At 38.0% G+C, this 20,945-nt stretch overlaps 2 protein-coding genes across 3 annotated transcripts in view; one reads left to right on the top strand and one right to left on the bottom strand.

Moving 5' to 3' along the window:
- Positions 1–20,945, top strand: part of LOC131683542 (neurobeachin-like protein 1) — a 181,786-nt gene that overhangs the window by 83,156 nt on the left and 77,685 nt on the right. The window lies entirely within an intron of this gene.
- On the bottom strand, positions 614–1,686 carry LOC131683546 (larval cuticle protein A2B-like). The gene is made up of 3 exons (XM_058965603.1): positions 1,641–1,686; positions 1,406–1,576; positions 614–1,347 (listed from the first exon to the last, which is right to left on the bottom strand). Exons 1-3 carry the CDS (start codon positions 1,650–1,652, stop codon positions 1,018–1,020), a joined length of 513 nt encoding a protein of 170 aa, XP_058821586.1. The 5' UTR covers positions 1,653–1,686; the 3' UTR covers positions 614–1,017.

The raw sequence follows: 20,945 nt of genomic DNA, 5'->3' as shown, positions 1-20,945 counted from the left end.
CAATTGAGTTGGAAGAAGTGTGCCTTTTGTGGTTAGGAATGAAATTATTGTGTGTTACTGGAGTTCGTGTTCCTCTTATATCGTGCGATCGTTGGTGATATAGTGTGTATATCACATTGTTCTAAGCGACTGATGGACAACCACAAAAGATAACCTAAACATAGGTAACAATGGCAAAGTTTCACATACCAGGAAAAAAGTACGTTTAGTAAAAGTTTCTTTAAATTTCATAAAGTTCAGAGTACTCTAGTTTGAGTTAAAATTTTTCATAACCTAAATCACTCGAAATCGGCGCACAACGTTTGGTTACAGAACTTAGTGCAAAATCATATATCTCTAAATTGGTATGTTATTTAGATGTGTTCGTCTTACCCACTCTAGGAGTACACTTTTCTCGCCCCTACTGACATACTGCAATTTATAGTTTCAACTATTTCTTAGCAAACACAACTAGAATTATGATTGCAGGATGTCAATTCGAACGCTTCTGTTTCATTGTTACAACTCATAAATGAGAGTTGTTCTGCAGAAAACGAGAATGCATATAATCGAAGTGATCGAGGGAACACTCGTGAACATTATTTTTCGGAAGAGTAAATGGAATGGTGCCAGATTCTTTTAGAGAAATTGCGTTTATTTGAACATGATGCGTTTGCATCACATTGTCTAGTTTCTATCATAATTTACACTCTGCTTTAGTCACACAGTCAAGGAAAAAGATGCTTTCAACTGCATCTCGTTGCACACTAGTATAATTAAATTATAATTAAATGGCTTGTATTTACAAACATATACCTTTTGTACACGCGCTTAGTTGAGCTTGGAATAACTAGAAGACTCACTGTTTGTAGCTTTTAGGAAAATAAATAGAAGTATCGAATAGGACAGCAAACAGAAATGAGATAGCAGTAAGACATGATAAATAAATAGAGTTTACGCTAATGACTTTCTAGTAGAATGGAATTTTTTGAAAAGAAGTGAGGAAAGTTTGATAGAGTTAGGTAGATGGTATGAAGCTTAACCAACGATGGCCTTGCCATAGGCTGGGTATCCCAAATGAGCGGCACCTGGGTAACCTAGATGAGCGGCAGCTGGGTATCCTAGATGAGCGGCAGCTGGGTATCCCAAATGAGCGGCAGCTGGGTATCCGAGCGGAGCGGCAACCTTGGCGACTGCCTTGACGCCGAGTGGTTCGCGGTGGACAACAGCGTTGAATCCGTTGACGGGATCAGCAGTGTACTCAACAACACGACGAGTGCCATCGGGTTCAACTAGAGCGTACGATCCAGTTACGACATCTCCCGAACGGGATTCCTGCTGTTCCTTGTTGTCTCCGGTCAGGGCATCCTGGTGAAGACAGGAGTTTAGTCAAGTGTACAACGTTGTTCAACTGATCTATACTTACAGCAATGTGGTAGCTGAAGCTGTACTGTGGGTTTGGATCGTAGTCGTCGACGGCCTTTGCCAGAACTGGGGCAGCAACCTTGGCAATGGCAGGGTATGCAGCCGGGTAAGCAGCTGGATATCCAATAGCAACGGCGTTAGCTACTGCCACGATGGCGGCGAAAACTGCGAACTAAAATAAACCAGGGTAAAGGTTTTAATAGAACAATAAACAATTCCTGCCCTCAATTACTTACTTTAAATGCCATTATTGTAATCCGTGTGTACTGGTTGTCACAACGCTGTTCTGTTAATGATGCTTATGCCGAGTAACAATTCCCTTTTTATACTAAAAGCAATTCTTTAGGGTCGACTCATTTCAATTCCTAAAGTTTAGCTCAGTGAGATTAGGTCTCGCCCACTGTGGCAGAATTTTCCGAACAGGGCGAAGCCGCGAGAGTGAGAAATAATATTTATCATTCTTCTTAAATTGCACACACGCATATTGGAGTTCAGCAGCTGCTCAAAATCAGCGAAAGTCGAAAAACTGCATTGATCTTTTCGAAGCGTATGCTGTATGAGTTTCTATATAGCTGGGGTTGGGTGTTGCTCATATCTGTACGGGTTAACATGCGTTTTATTCGTACATAAAGTTTGATTATAGCGCAGTATACTGGGTCTGCGCAGAATAAACTTTTTTTGTCCTGCCACACCATACTAGAGGTTGTAAAACAACTCATTTGCCAATTCTTATATACTTTTGGCATTTGATCAGAATAAACGCCCATTCACCCAGGTTAGCATTTGACGAGAGCCGATAGCCTCCTTATTGAGAGGCAGTTATCACGATGCAGCATAAATTTCAACCATCGACACTTTAACAACACCGTCGGACGCTTGTAATCGGCCTGTCCCAGTGAATGAACCGATGGTTTCAGGCTACATATCAGTTTTGTTGTACTTTTGAGCAGGCTCTGCTGACATTTCGAGTCAGTAGATCGGAGTACCGCTTGGGGCTGCATGGGCTTTGTTTTAGAACGCAGGGTTGGGTCACTTCACAGAGTTCTAAACACGAAGGTCATTGCCGTAGTCGTTAGTGTTGTGTGTTCGCAACGAAGTTCAGATATAATTCCCTGATTGTAGACCACTGAGATATGAATACGAATGTCCCACTACTCCAACATGAAACTGGTCAGGTTTTCGAGAACATGTGAAGTGTTGCTAATTTTTATAGAGTATGGAAATACTCAAAAAAAAACTTTTATTTTGATTGTACTTCATTCAAGCAGACCAAAAAATATGAATTTGGTTGACGATATAATTTCAACACGGTAGTTGGCAACACGGATTTTTACCACATTTCGTTTTTACATAAAAGAGAATAAAAATACAATAAGCAGTTTCTTTTCAATGTCTGTTGACATAAAGGAAACTTGTCAACGCTTATAAAGGACTCCATCATAAGGTAAAATTATTTGGCTTATAAAAGTAAACCTCAACTAAAATTAAATGAAAATGTCAAAATATGTTATTTTTAATGTCTGGTTCGAAAGGCCTTATTGTTTCAAAATTAGACAGGTCGAGTCTGTCAGGTCGTTGATCTTCTATTTATCATAAGCCAACAAGATTAATATCTTTTCTTTTGTTTGTCCCAATTTTCCACCCTACTGCTACTACTTCGATGTGGAAATAAAACCCCCGTTTGTGAATATCTTTTCCAAACGTAAACTTACAATAAGTATCGATTTTTAAATAGAAAGCGATAAAATATCTGCACGATTTCTAAACTGCGTGTGAAACGGACATGTGGTGGGGGTAAGAGGGACACGTTGCGAAAATAACGACCACAGCACAAAATGTTACAATTTACTGTTTCTAACGGAAGGTTTTGAATATATTGTGGTTCTTAATATATAGGGGAATTATGTTTAAAACCGACACCTTAAGCTTAACACTTTTTCTAAGTTGCCACAAAACCAATAAAATTATAATTTTTATGCAGAATTCTTCTTCAGAAAATTCTTAACAAGACTTAATTTTTTCAGCGCTTCAAAAAATTATATTCATTAAAAAATATTGGTTGTAAAACTTGGAAAACATAGTGGCTTTTTGTAGGCACTCCGGGTAAAACCGACACCCCATAGTGGTAAGATCGACACCCCCTTTAATTTATTTTCTCTCCACTTTATTAAAATCTTTACCTTTATTAAAAATGAGATATATGCGTGATTAATAAAGTGTGAGTATGTATGATGCAAATATGTGCTTTTTATTGCTTCATCATGTAGTGAGGGGAAGAAAGTTCGAAAGCGTAGTACTATAAATAAGAGTATTTTATGCTATAGGATTATTTATTGATATGAGTATTTCCAAATAATCCTTGCGCACATCATTGCAACCTCCAGTGTCATTTTATTTCATAAGAGAAGATTTTCAAGCGTTCTACGTTCTGCTAATTGGATTCATTCACTTATAAGTGACACACACACTTCTTAGTAAAACTATCTTTTTCAGATTTGATTTTTCGGACTCTGATCATCAACGATCTGTTGGAGTATACATAATATCATTGTCTCATTGTGATAAAATTCGTCTATGACAAACCAAGAGAACACTAGAAATTCGGTTTGATGACCTTTTTGCAGAAACAGCAAAAGCTTCGTTAGAATCAGATAAGCAAAAATTCCAATTTTTGATTTTTAAAGAGACTTACAAGAAATAAATACAATAAAAGTATTTCTGTGTATTTCTGCTAATACTATAGTGTTCTAATAGGCTAATTGCAGTGTCACAAAATCCCCAGTATTTTGAAATGAATCGCAACTATACACAACCACCTTAACAGGGTGTCGGTTTTACCCCAACAGCGAACATTTTTTTATAAAAGCAATTAAAAATATTGAATTTTTCAAACTCGTCTTCAATGCAATAATAGGTACTGAAAAATGGGGTGATTTGAAAAGTTTTCGTTCCGTTAAAACCTTAAAATCTACCAACGAAATTTTACATCCGGACGAGTATGAACGCTGCTGTCGAATGTTTTGTTAATTTTTATGACATTCGGCGCTCTAACGTAAATCCAATTTTTCTTCAAATGCTCTAAATAAACGTACTAATAATATTATATCATTATGAAATGAATAAAAATTTGATTTCTAGGAAAAGTTGTGGGGTGTCGGTTTTACCCACAGCGTCGGTTTTTCCCACAATTCCCCTATGTTCTATTTGAGGTGAAAAATAACGTTTAGGGGTCCGTTTTAGAGTTGAAACAAATGATGTATTTTCTAATATCGTTTTTACCGTGGCCATAAAGAGAGCTATACAATCAATTTCAATGATGACGTATAATCGCTTATATATAAGTTATATATTAAATGTTTAATTGGTAACATCAGTTCATCGATTACACGCAGCCAGAGTGTGGGATCTGCACAAAGTTGTCTGCCTTTTCCAGGTTCTAGGAATTCCGTATTTAGCCTGGGTCACTACAACGGACATCCTGCAGTCTACTGCATATGAGACTTCAGCTTACTGGATGGTTCTCCACACTTGACTGCTAGAATTTCGTTTCTATATGCGAGACATTCATATAAGAATGAAACAATAGAATTAATCAAAACTGTCCGCCTTTCCCCACCAGTACACATATTTTTTAAATATTTGCACTTATTCCCACAGTTCACACATAAATCAACTTACCTGTTACTTTTCCACGAAGATGTCCCTTAAGAGTTACTTTATCGAAATAAAGGAAAAAATTCGCGAAAAAAATGATTTTTTCCTCGATAAACCTAAAAATCGGAAACTTGAAATTACATCCGCACGAAGCTGCACTACTGATTATCAATGTTTGCTTAAATTGTACACGTAAATAACCATGTGTCCGTCTTACCCACAGTTCCCCTAGTTCATTGACTCATGACATAAATTCGCGAGCATTTTCCTAGCTCGAGGGGGAACCTGGCGCCCAAAAGGGGCTAACCTACAATCCACACGTATTTTTCTTATCTTTCGTTTAAGAGCTATCGTATCAAGGCAAAGTTGCTGTGTGACATCTAGCGCTTTATTTGATCATTTCATATTGGTTCGGAATTCAATCGCTAGGGCGGCGCTGTTATCAACGTTTTAATGGAAAGAGATAGAAAGATGATGTATATGGCAAAGTTGTATATCAGGTAATTATAAATATATCCTCTGAAGATACCAACTATGTAGATCCTACAGGTTTTGAAATTTGGCGCATTTTTTAAAACATAATCTGCAAGTAACTGTTTCATATAAAACCTCTATCTCGAAACATACAGGACCTACAAAGTATGCATCTTTAAAAGATATGTTTAAAATGATGGGACCTACAACTTTCTCGAAGACATCACATAGCTTCATTAAGAAGTTGCCCTAACGACTGAATTCTGAACTAGTATGATTCAACCAAATAAAGCAATATGTTCCATACAGTAACTTTTCCGAAAACACCACAATGTTCCGTTTTTCTCTTAATCCCTTATTACTCGGTCAACTTTCAATGTAGAAACATGACGCTTTCACTGAAGTTTTCGAAAAAATGTGCTCAATAATATACATTTGTGCAAGAAATATATATTAGACAGAAAATAGTCATACATAGCAAGTGTGTAAGCGATCCTCATCTTCAGGAACGACTGTTTGGGCCGAATCGTCAACGTAAAATGCAATCCAACTAAAAACAGTAGCATATCGAGTGCACCGATTTGTGAGCTACAACATAAAAGTTACTGATGGCGAATCGATAGACTACTTTTTCTTAAAACCTCGAAAGACGAACGAGAAAACTTGAACTTCCATAACACTCAATGTGGGGTTAGCCCCTTTTGGACGCCAGCTAGTACTGGTGACCTTCAAGGTCAACTTTGACTGCTAATAGCAAAAAATCTAAAGATTACTAAGAACTATCCAAAAATGCAGAAATGTCGATTTCGGAATAAATGTGGGTTTGCCCCTTTTGGAAGCCTAACTATTTACGATTTGCTCCTAGAAGTTCGGAATTTCTTGAGTTTTCCTCTTTCATGTAGAACAACGATTCCAAACAGAATTGTAAAAATTTCGGGCATTCCTAAAGAGCTGTTCAAAAAAATTTACGAATAAGGTTTAGTTTAGGTTACTGTTTCTATTTTCAGTTTCTGGTAAATATTACTGATTTTGACCAGGTTGGTCAGTAGAAATCAGTGCCGTATGGGTAAGCTGACCAACTCTGACGAAAAAATCCGTACACCATACCGCAACGAAGCGAAATCGTTCATCACGCTCAGGCAAACGGTTTTCATAGTGTACGGATTTTTTTGTCAGAGTTGGTCAGCTTACGTATGGGGTTATGTTTGGCATACATCGATGTCAGCAGAAATGGTAATGTACTGGGTGATGAGCTAATTTTCGCCATGTTTCTATTATCACCTTATGCATTTGAAGCCGTTGGTTAGAGCAGCGTCTGCCATCTTTGTTCAACGCATTGAGCCAAATGGTAGCGCAGCAATAGGGGCTCTCGATTCGAGTTTTCATTGCGCTCAAACACGAGAATTTCACTGTTTTCAGTGCATTTGTTTTAATATCTTGGTTCTTAACAATCAAGCAAAGCTGTTGATGCCAATTTGTACGCCTTTCAATGATTGTAGGCCAAGCAATTAATGAATTGGTGAGTAGTAGTAGCTTAGTATAGTTTAAATAGGCTCATCACCCTATATTAATTTTGTATATGGTACGATGAACTCGGCGGCACGCTGTCATCTATATACATTTGTCTTATAGCCAAAAATGTTGATTTTTTGATTCGTTTGCCTGTCAGAAAATGCGTTCAAGCTGTGTTCATACCTAGTTTCGTACGACATCGTCTCAGTGCGCAATAAATGTTTACTAAACAAATAATTCTTTTATCTATTATTAAGCTAATTCTACATTTCATAACTTTCTATAATCGTATGAAACGATTACCGATTATTATACACTGGTTTTGTTTTTTAAATTGGTTTTTGATGTACAACTTAACAACAGCGAATTTCTTTCTTGATTTAACCAACTATACGATTTATCTCTACTTACTTCTTAGAAAAAATGCAATTATTAGTGGCTCCTGGACACAACCTACACCACCAATCATTTTTATTGGGTTTATCTAACTATTTATAGTTATTTTTTAAATACTGTCGTATCTGTATCATCCTGTCAGGGTGCAGGTAATACAGAAATCTTTCACGGGGATTGAAATTAAATTTGATTCATAATGGTTACAGTAAAATAACGAAATCATGAATTCCATGTTTCCATTCGTAGAAAAAATGGCTCATTTCCGTTCAGATATTCGGTGCCATAATTCAAAATATGACTGAGTATTACAAGGGTTTGCTCAAAAATTTGAAGTCTAAAGAATTGTGTGCAACCGGAGCCAAGATGTGTTCCCGCGCCACCACCGAATATTTATTCACAATTCGGCAGGTTCTGCAGAAGTGCCGCGAATACAACGTGCCCACACATCATTTGCTCATCGATTTTAAATCGGCATATGACACAATCGATCGAGATCAGCTATGGCAGATAATGCACGAGTACAGTTTTCTGGATAAGCTAACACGATTAGGATAAGCTAACATGATTAGTCAAAGTGGATCAGGTGATGTGCGTTGTTCGAGTATCAGGGACACTCTCGAGTGCCTTTGAATCTCGAAGAGGGTTACGGCAAGGTGATGGTCTATCGTGCCTGCTGTTCAATGTTGCGTTAGAAGGTGTAATAAGGAGAGCGGGGATAGACACGAGTGGCACGATCTTCAGGAAGTCCGTCCACCTTCTTGGCTTCGCCGACGATGTTGACACAATGGCACGGAACTTTGAGGCGATGTCGGAAACGTACGTCAGACTGAAAGCTGAAGCCAGCAGGATTGGACTTGCCATCCCCGAGCAAATGAAAAACCCATAATACCCCTATGGTCATGGGGTTTGACATGGGTGTTTGAAACGGGTTCAAACCATGAAAACACCATCACCATGGTCCGGTAGATCCCATATAAAATACAATATGTTGGTGTATTTATGGGTTATTGAGACCATTTTTTAGGGCGTCTTGATGGTTGTGAATTTTGTCACGGACCATGTTTAATCCTCTCATGCCCAACTTTTGTCTAGTGCATGTATGGTTTCAAAACTGTTTTTCCTTGAAAACAGTGGGATCAAGAAACACGAAAAGCCTTTTTTCATAAAGATAGGTGCTTCCCTTGCAATGCTAGAAGCTGCTCAATTTTTACCTTCTAATGCTCAATGCAATCCTTCTAGAATATTTACTATAGTCCAATTGTGTGGAAAAATTTACCCAAAGACAGTCTAAAATGACAAGTTTTATTAGTTTTCGAAAATATTGCAACATAACAAAGATATATGAAAGATTCATTTTCTGTCGTCAACATAAACTGTTCCTGGCAGCACTGCTACATCCGAATCCAATCAGACTAATTGCAATAACTTCAGTTCTAGAGCTGATCCTTGCAACTGTTAGTACTCAAATGAAGATTGACCTTTTCACATTTATTAGCCTTACTTGTTTTTGTGAAGAAATCTTGCCTCAAACAAAAGTTATAGCTGTTTAAAAACGTTGTTGTCCACAAATAACATGGGCATGAATGGGTTAAGGTCTTTTCAAGGGGCTATGTGATGTTTGAACCCATGAGTATTTGCTCGGGTCAACGTTTCAAAGACAAAATACATGAGAAGAAGAGGTTCTAGAGACGACAATGTGAACCTCCCATTCCGAGTTCGGATTAACGGTGACGAAATCGAGATGGTCGACGAATTCATGTATTTGGGCTCACTGGTAACCGCCGACAATGATCCCAACAGAGAATTTCAGAGACGAATCTTGGCGGGAAATCGTGCCTACTCCGGAGGACGCTCGCCGCCGCACGAAGTTGATCATCTGCAAGAGGCTGATTGGACCGGTGGTTCTCTACGGCCACGAGTCCTGGACTATGCTCGTGGAGTTTTCGAACGAAAATGGTGGCGTGCTGATGGAAGACGGAACGTGGCGCAGGCGAATGAACCATGAGTTGTATCAGGGATGATCCATAAATGACGTAGTATTTTTTGAGCGATTTTTAACACCCCCCTCCCCCTCGTAGCATTTCGTCACAAACCTGTAAATACCCCCCCAGGTAATTACGTAGCTTGACGGTAACTCTGCCCCCCCCCCCTTGTCTCCGCAATTTTTTTTAAAAAATTCTATTCTATTCCCCTTTAAAAAAGCTAGGTAGCATGACATGAGCCCCTACCCCCCTGTCGTCACACATCATCACAAAATACAAAACTCCCCCCTCCCCCATATAATGCTATGTCATTTATGGATGATCCCTCAGCTGCTGGAAGAACCATCCATGGCGCATACCGCAAAAATAGGACGTTTGCTGGACACGTCGTAAGAATGTCGGACGACGACCCGGTGAAGATGGTTCTTGAGGGCGACTTGAGGATCAAGAAGACGAAGGCGCACAGCGGATCCTTCGAAGACTGCGAGGCTGGCAACAAGCAGCAATGGACCGAGTGGAGTTGAGACGGCTTCTGCATACAGCAAGAGACAACAAGGCTCTAGCCTGAACGGTAAGGTAAGTAACGGAGCCAACATACTTTTGGTGAAAGGATTGATGCCAACGTTTTTTGAAAAACTCAGCCTAATCTATCGTTTGTTTGTGCCGATATCTAACATATTATTATTATTCACGGGGTTATTTATAGAGAGCAACTCGAATACATACTAGCTGACGACAACAGCTGACGATGATGGTCTTCATCCACTCCGTCATGTGATTATTACGATGTTTAAAATATTTATCAAAGCTTTTAAGTAATATTGAGAGTTTAAATATATCAGCAGAGGAAGCACCTGCTGCTATATTCATATACCTCAAGAAAACATCGAATTACACCAATAAGTTGTAAGCATGAAAGGTCTGTTGCCAAAGCTTCCTCTAAGAAAATCATTCCAAAATCACCTGCTGAGCATCTTAATCTAGGAAGTATCTCTCCGCGATCTCGATTGACTTTGCTTCTCTAGCAGTGCTAGAAGCTGTTCAACTTTTACCTTCCAACAATAATACACGATGTTTAATACACGTCTCCTGCAAAACTTACAGTAGTTACTGATAAGATTTATCAATTTTCAAAAATATTTCAAGATATCGAAAATGTATCAAAAATGTATTTTTCAAACGGTAACTGAAATTGTCCCTGAGAGCACTGCTCCAGCGGGATCCAAGCTAAATAATTGCCACTTCAGTTCAGCGGATAATTCTTGTCTGGGGTAGTGCTCAATTGAAAGGTACTAGTCTCAGTTAATTATTATTGTAAGCAAATCTTGTCTATCACATAAATTGTGGCTGTCTGAAAACGTTGTTCATCAACGACATGAGCATGATGGGGTTAAATAATGCTTCCTTACAAACTAATCGGTTTTTCATAGTTCCCAGCAAACATAGACAATTTTATTATGCCATGAGACTGGTTTTCAGCTGTACAATGCTTGAATCAAACGGCAGTGTGTACTCACACACATACCTGTACAGGAATGAAAGATACGCACAAAGCAAAATGAGTCAACGCTGATGATGATGGGTAGAGCGAAAGAGACAACTAGTACCACGACGCTTTGTTAACCGTGTTTGCACATGGAGCTCGACTGTACAAGTGATTTTGTGTACGAATTAATGTGTTCGAAATTGTACATAAAAGAGTGCTTGAAACGAGCACAACACAAAAGAAAGCATGGTGTTTGAACGGACAAGCTCAATCGGGTATTGAACGACACTGCGTAGCGTACTTCCACAGCCAGTGGAAGTACGCTACCGTCCACCATTCAACAGGCAACTGAGTTTTTCCGGCCAAATCCGTTCCTTAAATAGTCGATGATGACGTCATTCATAGAAACATTGCGCACTAGGAACATAAATCTGTCGTGCCAGACTTGGGAAGCGCTACTTTCTGTGTGCAAATGCGTGGTATTTCGACTATGTTATACATTATTTAAATTTTGAATGCCATGATATCAAAATCTTTAGGTTTATCTATTGGAATCTGTTGTTGTATTTTGGAGCGATATGTGCCAAAAAATATGATAATTTATCGTGAGATGGATGAATTACAAGCGTTTAGAACCTGACCACTTGTCGTTGCATATCATTTTTGTTGAATTTGCAAAGTGCACCCCGAACTCGAAAACAAAGACATAGTCCTACGTCAATAATGCTCATATCCACTAGACAACACCTTCCATGGCGACATGACTAAGAACTCTAGTGATATTTCTTTTAGCATTACTTTCTTCTAGCATCTAAACCGTACTCCAAAAATTAAGTGTCAGGTTCACGGTCCGCGCGCGATCATCCAGAAATCAGGTAGCATGGTTATAAAATAGAATTTATTCACGCGAAGTTACATACACGATAGCATACGCAACATACAATCACACACGCGATCGAACATGTTGACGTACAAATGCTCGAGGCCTTCGCGATGATACACGCGATCGCGAAATCCCTACGCCCGCACGTATCTGAACCGTACATTGCCTGTCTCGTCTGCAACTGTGGTGTGTGATTCTGACGGGGAGCCCTTCCGAGATCCTCGCTCTACAGCTCCAGTAGGACAATTCTCGAATAAAAATGTTTTGCTGTATTCAGCTCGGTTGTTTAATAGCCTTAAACTTGAAGAAACATTACCGAGTACATTTCGTGCATTATTGCGAACAGCTCCAAGTTTGCTGGCCACATCCACACCCGAAAGTTCTGGTTTTACTTCGAAAACCCTGACGCAGTTTCAGGTCTACTGTACCACTTCAAAGCTTCAATGGCACACTCTAGGAAACAACAAAAGATTGCTTGAAACGTTCCAGAATTGTCCATATGGTGGTAGATCATCACACCCCACTATGTCAGGCTCTCGGTTCTACAATCCTTTTGCGAATTTTGGCTTTCTGTTTCGACAGACTCCACAAATTGTTCTAGTGTACAGACCAATTGCACTACCACTTTTTGTTTCTATTTATTGTCCAGTTTTCCGTTTACTTATCTGTCATAAATTCGTAATTTTAACGGTGTATTGCATGCCAGTGTCATCGTCTGTGTCCAGTTTGCTAAATGCAAGTTTGGTTAAGATGATTGAAAGTCAATTTTATTTAGAATCTAGATCAAACCCCAAGAACCGCGTCAACCGGCAAATTTTAATTTATAGTTGCAAACATTGCTTGTGTGGGGGCTTTCTGCAATTACCAACCCTCTTGTATTTATTATAATTCGCTCCAAAAATACTTCGAGCCTACAGACATATATAAACAACAATGCTCTGCGTTCTGGCAGATGGATGTATATCAAACACATTCTTCTATCAAACGACCACCTACCGCAAAGAATACTAACTGCTTGCAATAAGGTGTTAAATGCAAAACTTGTGGTGATCCCACTACTAGATAGTTTGTCTCTCAATGCTGGGGTTCGTCTCCTACGCGTTTAGAAAGACTTGTGCCTTCGAACCAAAAATTTGGAATAAAATGCGTTTCATCGAGGAGACTGTCTGCGATTGCACCATTTTGTGCGAAACAGTAGAACTGACCTACGCCAAACCTACCTTTCGATTATGTAATAAAAGCTGTGCAAAGTGGCAATATAAGGCATGGGCAAAGTCATTTCCATTCGCTGCTTGTATGTATAGTTACTCGCATACCGTTCTTTAGCTCGGCTCGGATCAAAGTCGAATTTGCCCTCCCGGTCGATTCAATGTTAACGGATGAAAGTTGCAGTGCAGTGCACTAGGGCTGGGCTGCACCGGCTGCTGCATGTGATCCAGTTTAACCTCTAAGAGCACGTGATGTCTGCAGCTGATAGATACATGCAGGCGTGCATAGCCGCTGACGGGCGACACTATGTCAGGCTGAAAGTGAGAATATATGTACAGTACATAACTGTGAACGGCGTAGCATGTGGACGGCGACGATGGCAATCCACGGTTCAGATTAGGTTGGGCCATTGTCGGTTTAGAACGTGAGGCCGTTTTTGTCGATGTCCACTTTGCAAAAGTTTCCACATTCGAACATTCTCAAGTAAATATGATATCGTTTTATATCCTAGTTTTTTACTTATCTGTCATAAATTCGTAGACTATTTTAATCAATGTTTCAAATTCTCACGTCATTTTCCATAATTACTAGATTTGCAAACGATTAATGGTTTCATGAAGAGGTTTTTGCATTTTTTAAATGCTTTTGACAACTATCCTTTCGACTCAGTTCCTTCGTTTATAATTACATTCAATCAGTGTTGCCACATTTCATTCTGTACCTAGAGTAAGAAAATCTTCTACATCTGCACTAATTTTTAAAAGATTCTCTTCTAAAATATGTACCATTAAAAGAGGTAAATGTTCTACACACTCGTTTTATTAGTGGAATAGCATTTTTAATTAACAGTCAGTTTTATACATAGGCTGATACAAACAAACTTTCAATACTCCTCCATTCATAAACAAAATACTGAAAGAACAAAATCAACAATAGTTTGTGAAATTATAAATGGGTTTTCGTAAAAAGCGAACCTGAATTACATTTTAAATTAGAACCCAATCCGAGATGCAGATCAGACCATTCACCTCCTAAATTTGTCATTGCAGCAAAATTATTTATTATTTTTTACTTGAGGCTTTTTATAATCTGACCAAAGACTCCATTCTACATTTTTGTGCAGTTAAGTCCTGTACTAATTTGGACTTTTCCACAAAAATCTGCAAACTGTTCCGTGCAGAATATGTACCAAAAAAATTGAAAAAATGTGCAATTCTAGATAAATCTGTGTGTGTTGCAACGCTGACACCAATATCTTCTTTATTTGTCATTACCGAAACAATAATTATGCTTTCACACGACCTCGAGCTATAACCATAATCTGGCCGATTTTCGATCTATTCAAAAGTTTATTCCTACCCCCTCCAATATAGAGGATATCTCTGATAACATCCAAATTTTCCACAACGACCATAAAAATACATAGAGTAAAAGGCTTTATCAGAAATGGTGCCGTACTATTTCATTAATTACATGGCCTGCACTCGAATGTGTAAAAATCGCCATTAACATATTTGCTTCTCAGAATCGTGATGAAAACTGTTTTAATCGCCTTAATTTATTCCCCAAGAATATGCCACAGTCCCCACCAAAAGACCTACTTTTTGTGTTTCCCTTTGCATGAGGAACCTCGTTTTATTCTGTCAAATAGCTTCTAATTTTTAATTTTCGCAAATGTAATACCATGGATAACAGATGCTTGAGTTGTAATGTGTGTAAACTCCCACAGCTAAAATTCGAATAAAGCAAACGTCTGAAACACGTTTGGCAAACGTGTGTAAACTCAAAACCAACTCGGTATAAATCAGTTACATTAATGTAAAACTTGCTAGCTCAAACTACATGAGTTCTTAAATTGTGCAGAAGTTTCCTTGCATGTTATGTAAGAAACAGAGAAATACGGATTTTTCCTGTGCATTAGGGATATGTAACGGTGACCAAAACACGTTTGAAAAAAACGGAGTCGTGTATCTTTTATATATTTACATTATGTAAAATAAAACAAGCCAGTATATTTGTACAAATATTTAATCTCGTGCGCGAAACTTTGTTTTGCGAGCGGTGACCTTCTTTCGCAAGGGCGATGAATTTTTTTGCTGGTGTACTGCATTCAGTACAGCTTAACTAAATCACCGATACTCGTTAACAAAATCTGCTAAAAAGTAATAATATTTCTAAATGTTCACTTCGCAGAATTTTCCGAGGTTGATAAAATATGTGTGAAATTCGTGAGCAATCTGCTTTCTATAGAAATTGTTAGTATACAGCTAATCTCTAAAGTCTGAAATATTTCCTAAATTCCATACGACCTTCGAAGATCATCCTTAGAGTTCATTGAGGTACTCTGAGGATTGACATAAACAAACTATAATTAACCTGAGTGTCGTACAAGTTATCTGAAATTTTAAGGATCTCCTTATAACCCAAGCAACAATTGAAGTTTTATAGCACGCTACAAGTGCAATCTAAGTTTTATGAGTGGCCATAAAACTACCACAAAACCTTTATTGTTACTGGGGAAGTTAGCAATCTCCCGAAATCTAAAAGACTCTAGCAACTTGTAGGGCGTCTCTAAAGCTTGCTGTTTTTTTATACTTGTAGATTTCCACGGTGAATTTATGACTTACTTAAAGCGTTGCATTGCGTTTCGTAAGCACGGTATACTTCGTAGATTGCAGACTGATGACTCTCATTTCCAGTCAGATTACTTGAGGAGCATTTTTTATACATTTCGTTTATTTGATAGAAACAAATGCGTTAGCTTGGCCGTGCCAAATTCTTTTGTTTTTACATTTTGGATATCTTAAAACTAGGAGGTTACAATGTTGAATTTTATAAAAGAGAAAAAAATTTACAGTTATCTTAAGACTAGAAATAAGATTCTATATACAAAAGAGGGGGCAAAATATTTTTTTTTGAAAATTTTTAAAACAAGGAATTCAATAGTATAGTTTTTTACGAAATATTTTATAGTTATCTTAAAAATAACAATATAGTTTGGTACACAAAAGGAGGGAACAAATATTTATGAGAAATTTCACAGATATCCTAAAACTAGAGATACAATTCTATTTACAAGATGGAGGACAATAGTTTTAATTAAGAGTAAAAATTACAGCTTTCTTAAAACTAGGAATACAGAATACAAATTTGATTTTTTAACGGAGACTTATGCTTGGTCAAGATATTCAGAGGAGGGCTTATTTCCAACATCGGTGTAGCAGCAGTTGTAGGTAGGGGAGAGAAGGCGTATATGGTGACAGGGAAAGAAGAGCAAAACTTGCAACTTTCGGGCAAACGGGACATCAGCGAAACAAATTAGCGCATCAGTCTAGTGGGTCGTCGAGTACTGGATTGGCGGATGGCATTCTTCGGACCCGCGGGGAATCCTTCAAAAGTCATCGGACCTCGAGTCGCTCTCGCTTCAGTTTCCTACTATGCTGGCGTAGTAATAAGGGCGACGGCGGCTGCATAGTGGCAGGCAGGAGGAAACTTCGAAAAACGAGAAATAAAAGAAAGGGGCTAAAGTTTGAGGAGCATTGTTTGGGAATAACAATTGATCCAGTGCAAGCGAGAATTTCGCCTGAGAACCAGCATCGCGGGCCACGACCATCTTCACCGTAACTTGGGATACGAGAAAGAAAGTGTTGATGTGGTACTTACTTAACGAAACTTAACGAAAGGCCCCGACTCAGTGACACTCCCATAAATACCACGGATTGGGTAGTGGGTGGGGTGTTAGTCAGGATTCGCCTCAAGCAAGCGATGCGACTGAGAATATATTTTCGTGCATACAAAGTTTGAATAGTTTGACTATATAATACGTAAATGTTTTAGTTGTTAAGGCGTTTAAACTCTGGGTAACCGTCTATCGAGAGTTTGTTTCATCGAAAACAACTTGAACTCCGGGAGTGTTGTCGACAAAATGGACTATAAACAATGAGTTTAAAAGTGGTATTGTGGACCATTCATAAATTATGTCACGCGAAGATTGTCCAATACTAACTAACTTTCTCTCATGTAATATACGCTCTTTACCTCCTTGGTGTAATCCGAACCAAATGATTTCAATGTTTCCTTTTTTGTAGGAGCACAATACTGCCGCTGCACGCAAAAGTATCCATGTTCTATGGAATTTCCTATATACATCGCACAACCGTGCGTAAAACTGCCGATTGCGTCAAAGCCAGAGCTGCCATTTATATAGATTTATCTGTATTATACAGATTTTTAAGCGCAGTTACAGACCAGATACAGAATACAGATTTAATACAGTTTTTCAATACACAATACACATTTAAACAGATTTTTTGCAATTTCAATTGAAAACGTTTCGGCGGATCCTCCCTGCAGACGTGTTCATTATCAATAATCTATTCAGCAATTAATTGTTGTTAAGTGCTCCATAACTTTTTTACTTTAAACAATGTTGAACACTGATTAGTAGGAAAATACACAAGGCTGATGGCTGGACCGATTTGCACAAACTTAGTCTCAAATGAAAGGTACAACCTTCCCATCGGCTGCCATTGATTTTTTTTATTGATTAGACTTCCGGTTCCAGAGTTACGGGTTGAAAAGTGCGACCACAATTCAAAATCGAATTTGCATTTTTGATGCCAAATGAGTTTAAAATGCATAAAACATTGAGATTTGATGAAAACTCGAAAAAACAATTTTTGGCGAAAATTGGCTTTTTTTGCATAAACGTAAAAAAATCGTCAACCTAATCCCGACCAAATTTTTTTTACCTATAAAGGCTTAGGTAGGAGTATGCAATGGGGGGTTGCTACTTTAAAATTAAAACTAGTTTAAATTTTCTTAATAAGTTGAAAATTTTCGGCAGGGTCCGGACCCCCCCGGATCTTGCTGGTTGATCCGCCGCTGGTTTCAAGCGATGTTTCAGTGTCGACACATAGTATCTCAAGAACTTGGCTGTCGATCCATTGTATGTAAGGTAAAGTGCCTATTTTCGCCTCACAAACTCATTAATTTCTCGGCCTACAATCAATGGAAAACGTATAAATTGACATCAGCAGCTTTGCTTCGATGTTAAGAACCAATATAATAATACAAATGCGCTGAAAACAGCAAAAAAATTGAACGCAACGAAAACTCGAATCGAGTGGCCCTATTGCTGCGCCACCATTTGACTCAATGCGTTGAACAAAGATGGCAGACACTGCTCTAACCAACGGCTTCAAATGGGTAGGGTGATAATAGAAACATGGCGAAAATGGGCTCATCACTTAATGTGCAAATCGTACTGAATATGTAATATACATTTCCATCATTGAATTGAACATAACCAGCCATGGAATCGTAGTTTGGAGAAATGAGAAAGGCACAATTGGACTAGGTGGATTAAAACAGGTTTTTAATGTTTGAATTTATAGTACACAATACTTCAACATTTAAGTGAGAAATAATTACTAAAATTTCTTTTCTTTATTGAATACAGACAGCTTTTTAATAATGAGGATACAAATTTTCTACAAAATCATCAGGTAGCTCTGGTCAAAGCACATGACGTGCTCCCCATCCATATTTTTCATAGCTCTTCCCCCTAATAGCGTGGCAGAATTTACAAATGGTCCTTCATAGGTATTATCACAAGATCCCGTAACTTAAAATTTTCCACCTCGTTCGAGTAAACGTTGCGATATTACAATGAAGATGCAAAACAAAATATCGATGCTGCGTTCCTAAACGATATTAATACCATGCCCGAATCAAAAACATTCCGTTTCCAAATAGTACGTACTAATTCTTAGCTCAGTATAATTGACTGACCATTTAATGGACTAAAAGTAAACCATTAAATATGACAATAAAACATTTGTTCCTCGTGCTGAAATGATTGCCGCTAATTGGTAATTGGTTTGGAATTGTTCTTGAATTGGTAATTGGTTTTGAATTGTCAATTTTCAACCCTCATACATAATTCAAAAGACATCCTTCATTCCGACAAGACCATGCGTATTCCCTACTCGCATTAAAATGGAATCGATTCCTAGTTGGTCAAATAAACACTAGTTTGCTCAGTCTAAAGAAATGCCAGCTCGATTGGCATCAACCGGCGGATTCGTGTTCCCTTACAATGCCATCAAATCAAAAATCATTTAAAATTACACGCAGCAAAATATATGCAATTCAAAATACAACGAAATGAAGACTGCTTAACCCTTAAGGTTGGACAGAGAATGCGCAAAAATCGAAAACGAAAAAAAGCAGTTTTTTCCACACCGTGTGTTAGACCCCCATAAAAATCAATCAGCTTATGGGTCATTCCACGCGAAGTGATTTAATACGTTACTATGATAATTTTAAGGTGGTTTTTGCAATGTTATTTTAAAACAACGTTGCGCAATTAAGGGTTTGCATTAAAAAAAGTTAATTATTTGCATTAAAAAAGATCAGGAAAAAACAGTTGCATAAAAACAGGGGTTCATTTTCAGAGATAGCACTGCTGATGAATCATTTTATAAAAATAGGTGATAAGGGACGCGGACGAAAATAGCTGACCACCACCTGAATTTATGACTCTTGCTTAAAGTTTGAAATACTTTGCTGGACTTTACAGAACTACTCTGAGTAGCACACAACTTCTCTAAAGTATGCAGAAACCCATGAACTTCCAAAAAATTTGTCTTATTTTGTTGAAGTTTACAAAATAAAGCAAAAAAATGTTTAATGGTAGGTGTACGTACTATCGAGGCAAAATATACGTTCTAACAAGGGTACGTACTATAGAGGTATACCTGTAATCGAACAGTGATATATGTAAGAAATGTCTCATCTCACTGCTAGGTGGATAAAGTCGGTTTTTTATCAGATGCAAATCTACTGAGTACCATGCACCTTAATAATAATATGTATCGAATATTTGAGTCGCTTGATAATGGTCAGTATTTTTGCTTATTTCTTTTTTTGGAACGCGATTTGTTCACAAAACGCTAAAAAATCTAGAAAACTCAGTTATTTTGAGTATTGAGCAGACATCATTATAGACAAATCACTCCCACACATCAGGTAGTTTCCGTAGTTTTATTTTCAATGGCAATAAGAATGTTGAACCGTATTGCAAGTCGTAATCATGAATATTTATATATTTGTTGAATGAAAAATAATAAGAAAAAGTCCAGGAGCTGTTGTTCAACGCAAATATTTGCTACTTGGACAATTTCAGCATGCATGTATGTGAGAACTAATCAAAGCAAATGTGGGTAATCCATACCTAAAATACAATTGAGATTGATTTGATACAAGAGTTTTGAATCTGTCTCTTTTGTCATCAAACCCATTTGAGTCTGTCTCTTTGTCTTAAATAATTGAATGAAAGGGGTTCTTGCGACTCGTTTCGCTTCGCTTTTATACGTGACCTCTTATTTTCACCCTAGCTTTGTTATTGTACTTTTTCTAGGGGGTAGCAGCAATACAAGACGGATACAGGTGGGCACATTTTTTTTTCTATGTGTGAGTGCGGTTGTCATTCTTCTTCGATGAAGCCGAAAAAATAAGAGGATTTGAAGAAGAAAAGCTTAACAAATGACGCTGTGGGCCTTTCTGCTTGTTTTGGGTTGGTCATAACTATTTTTAATCGGTTTTTTTGTGGAGGTAAAAATTGTCCTTCGGTAGATTCGAGGTAAAGCTCGGCTTTTCATCATACACCAAAGAATCAGGATGCTCGTTCGTATGTTTATGTTTACTTTAAGGGCCCCGGACGCCACGCTCAATTTTGCAAGTATAAAACTAATACACTCAAAAGTGTTAAATGTTCCCACCTTTCTTTTTCTTCATCGTGGCATCAATACATGCGCAATTTATCAGTTGTATGTAGCGTAAATAACACAAGCCACATTTCCCATGACAAGTGTTCGATTTGCATCTTGTATTTGAGGAAAGATTTCTTCAATTTCATACAACACCATACAGAGTTGATCGA

The sequence above is a fragment of the Topomyia yanbarensis genome, chromosome 2, assembly GCF_030247195.1.
Source record: "Topomyia yanbarensis strain Yona2022 chromosome 2, ASM3024719v1, whole genome shotgun sequence".
NCBI classification, from domain to species: Eukaryota; Metazoa; Arthropoda; class Insecta; order Diptera; family Culicidae; genus Topomyia; species Topomyia yanbarensis.
This window is presented reverse-complemented; position numbering and strand designations above follow the sequence as displayed.

What these genes read in the sequence shown, in the direction of transcription:
- LOC131683546 (XM_058965603.1), bottom strand. An exon ending in GCTTCAGCTACCACATTGCT is followed by an intron (nt 1,348 to 1,405) that starts GTAAGTATAGAT and finishes TGTCTTCACCAG; the next exon opens with GATGCCCTGACCGGAGACAA.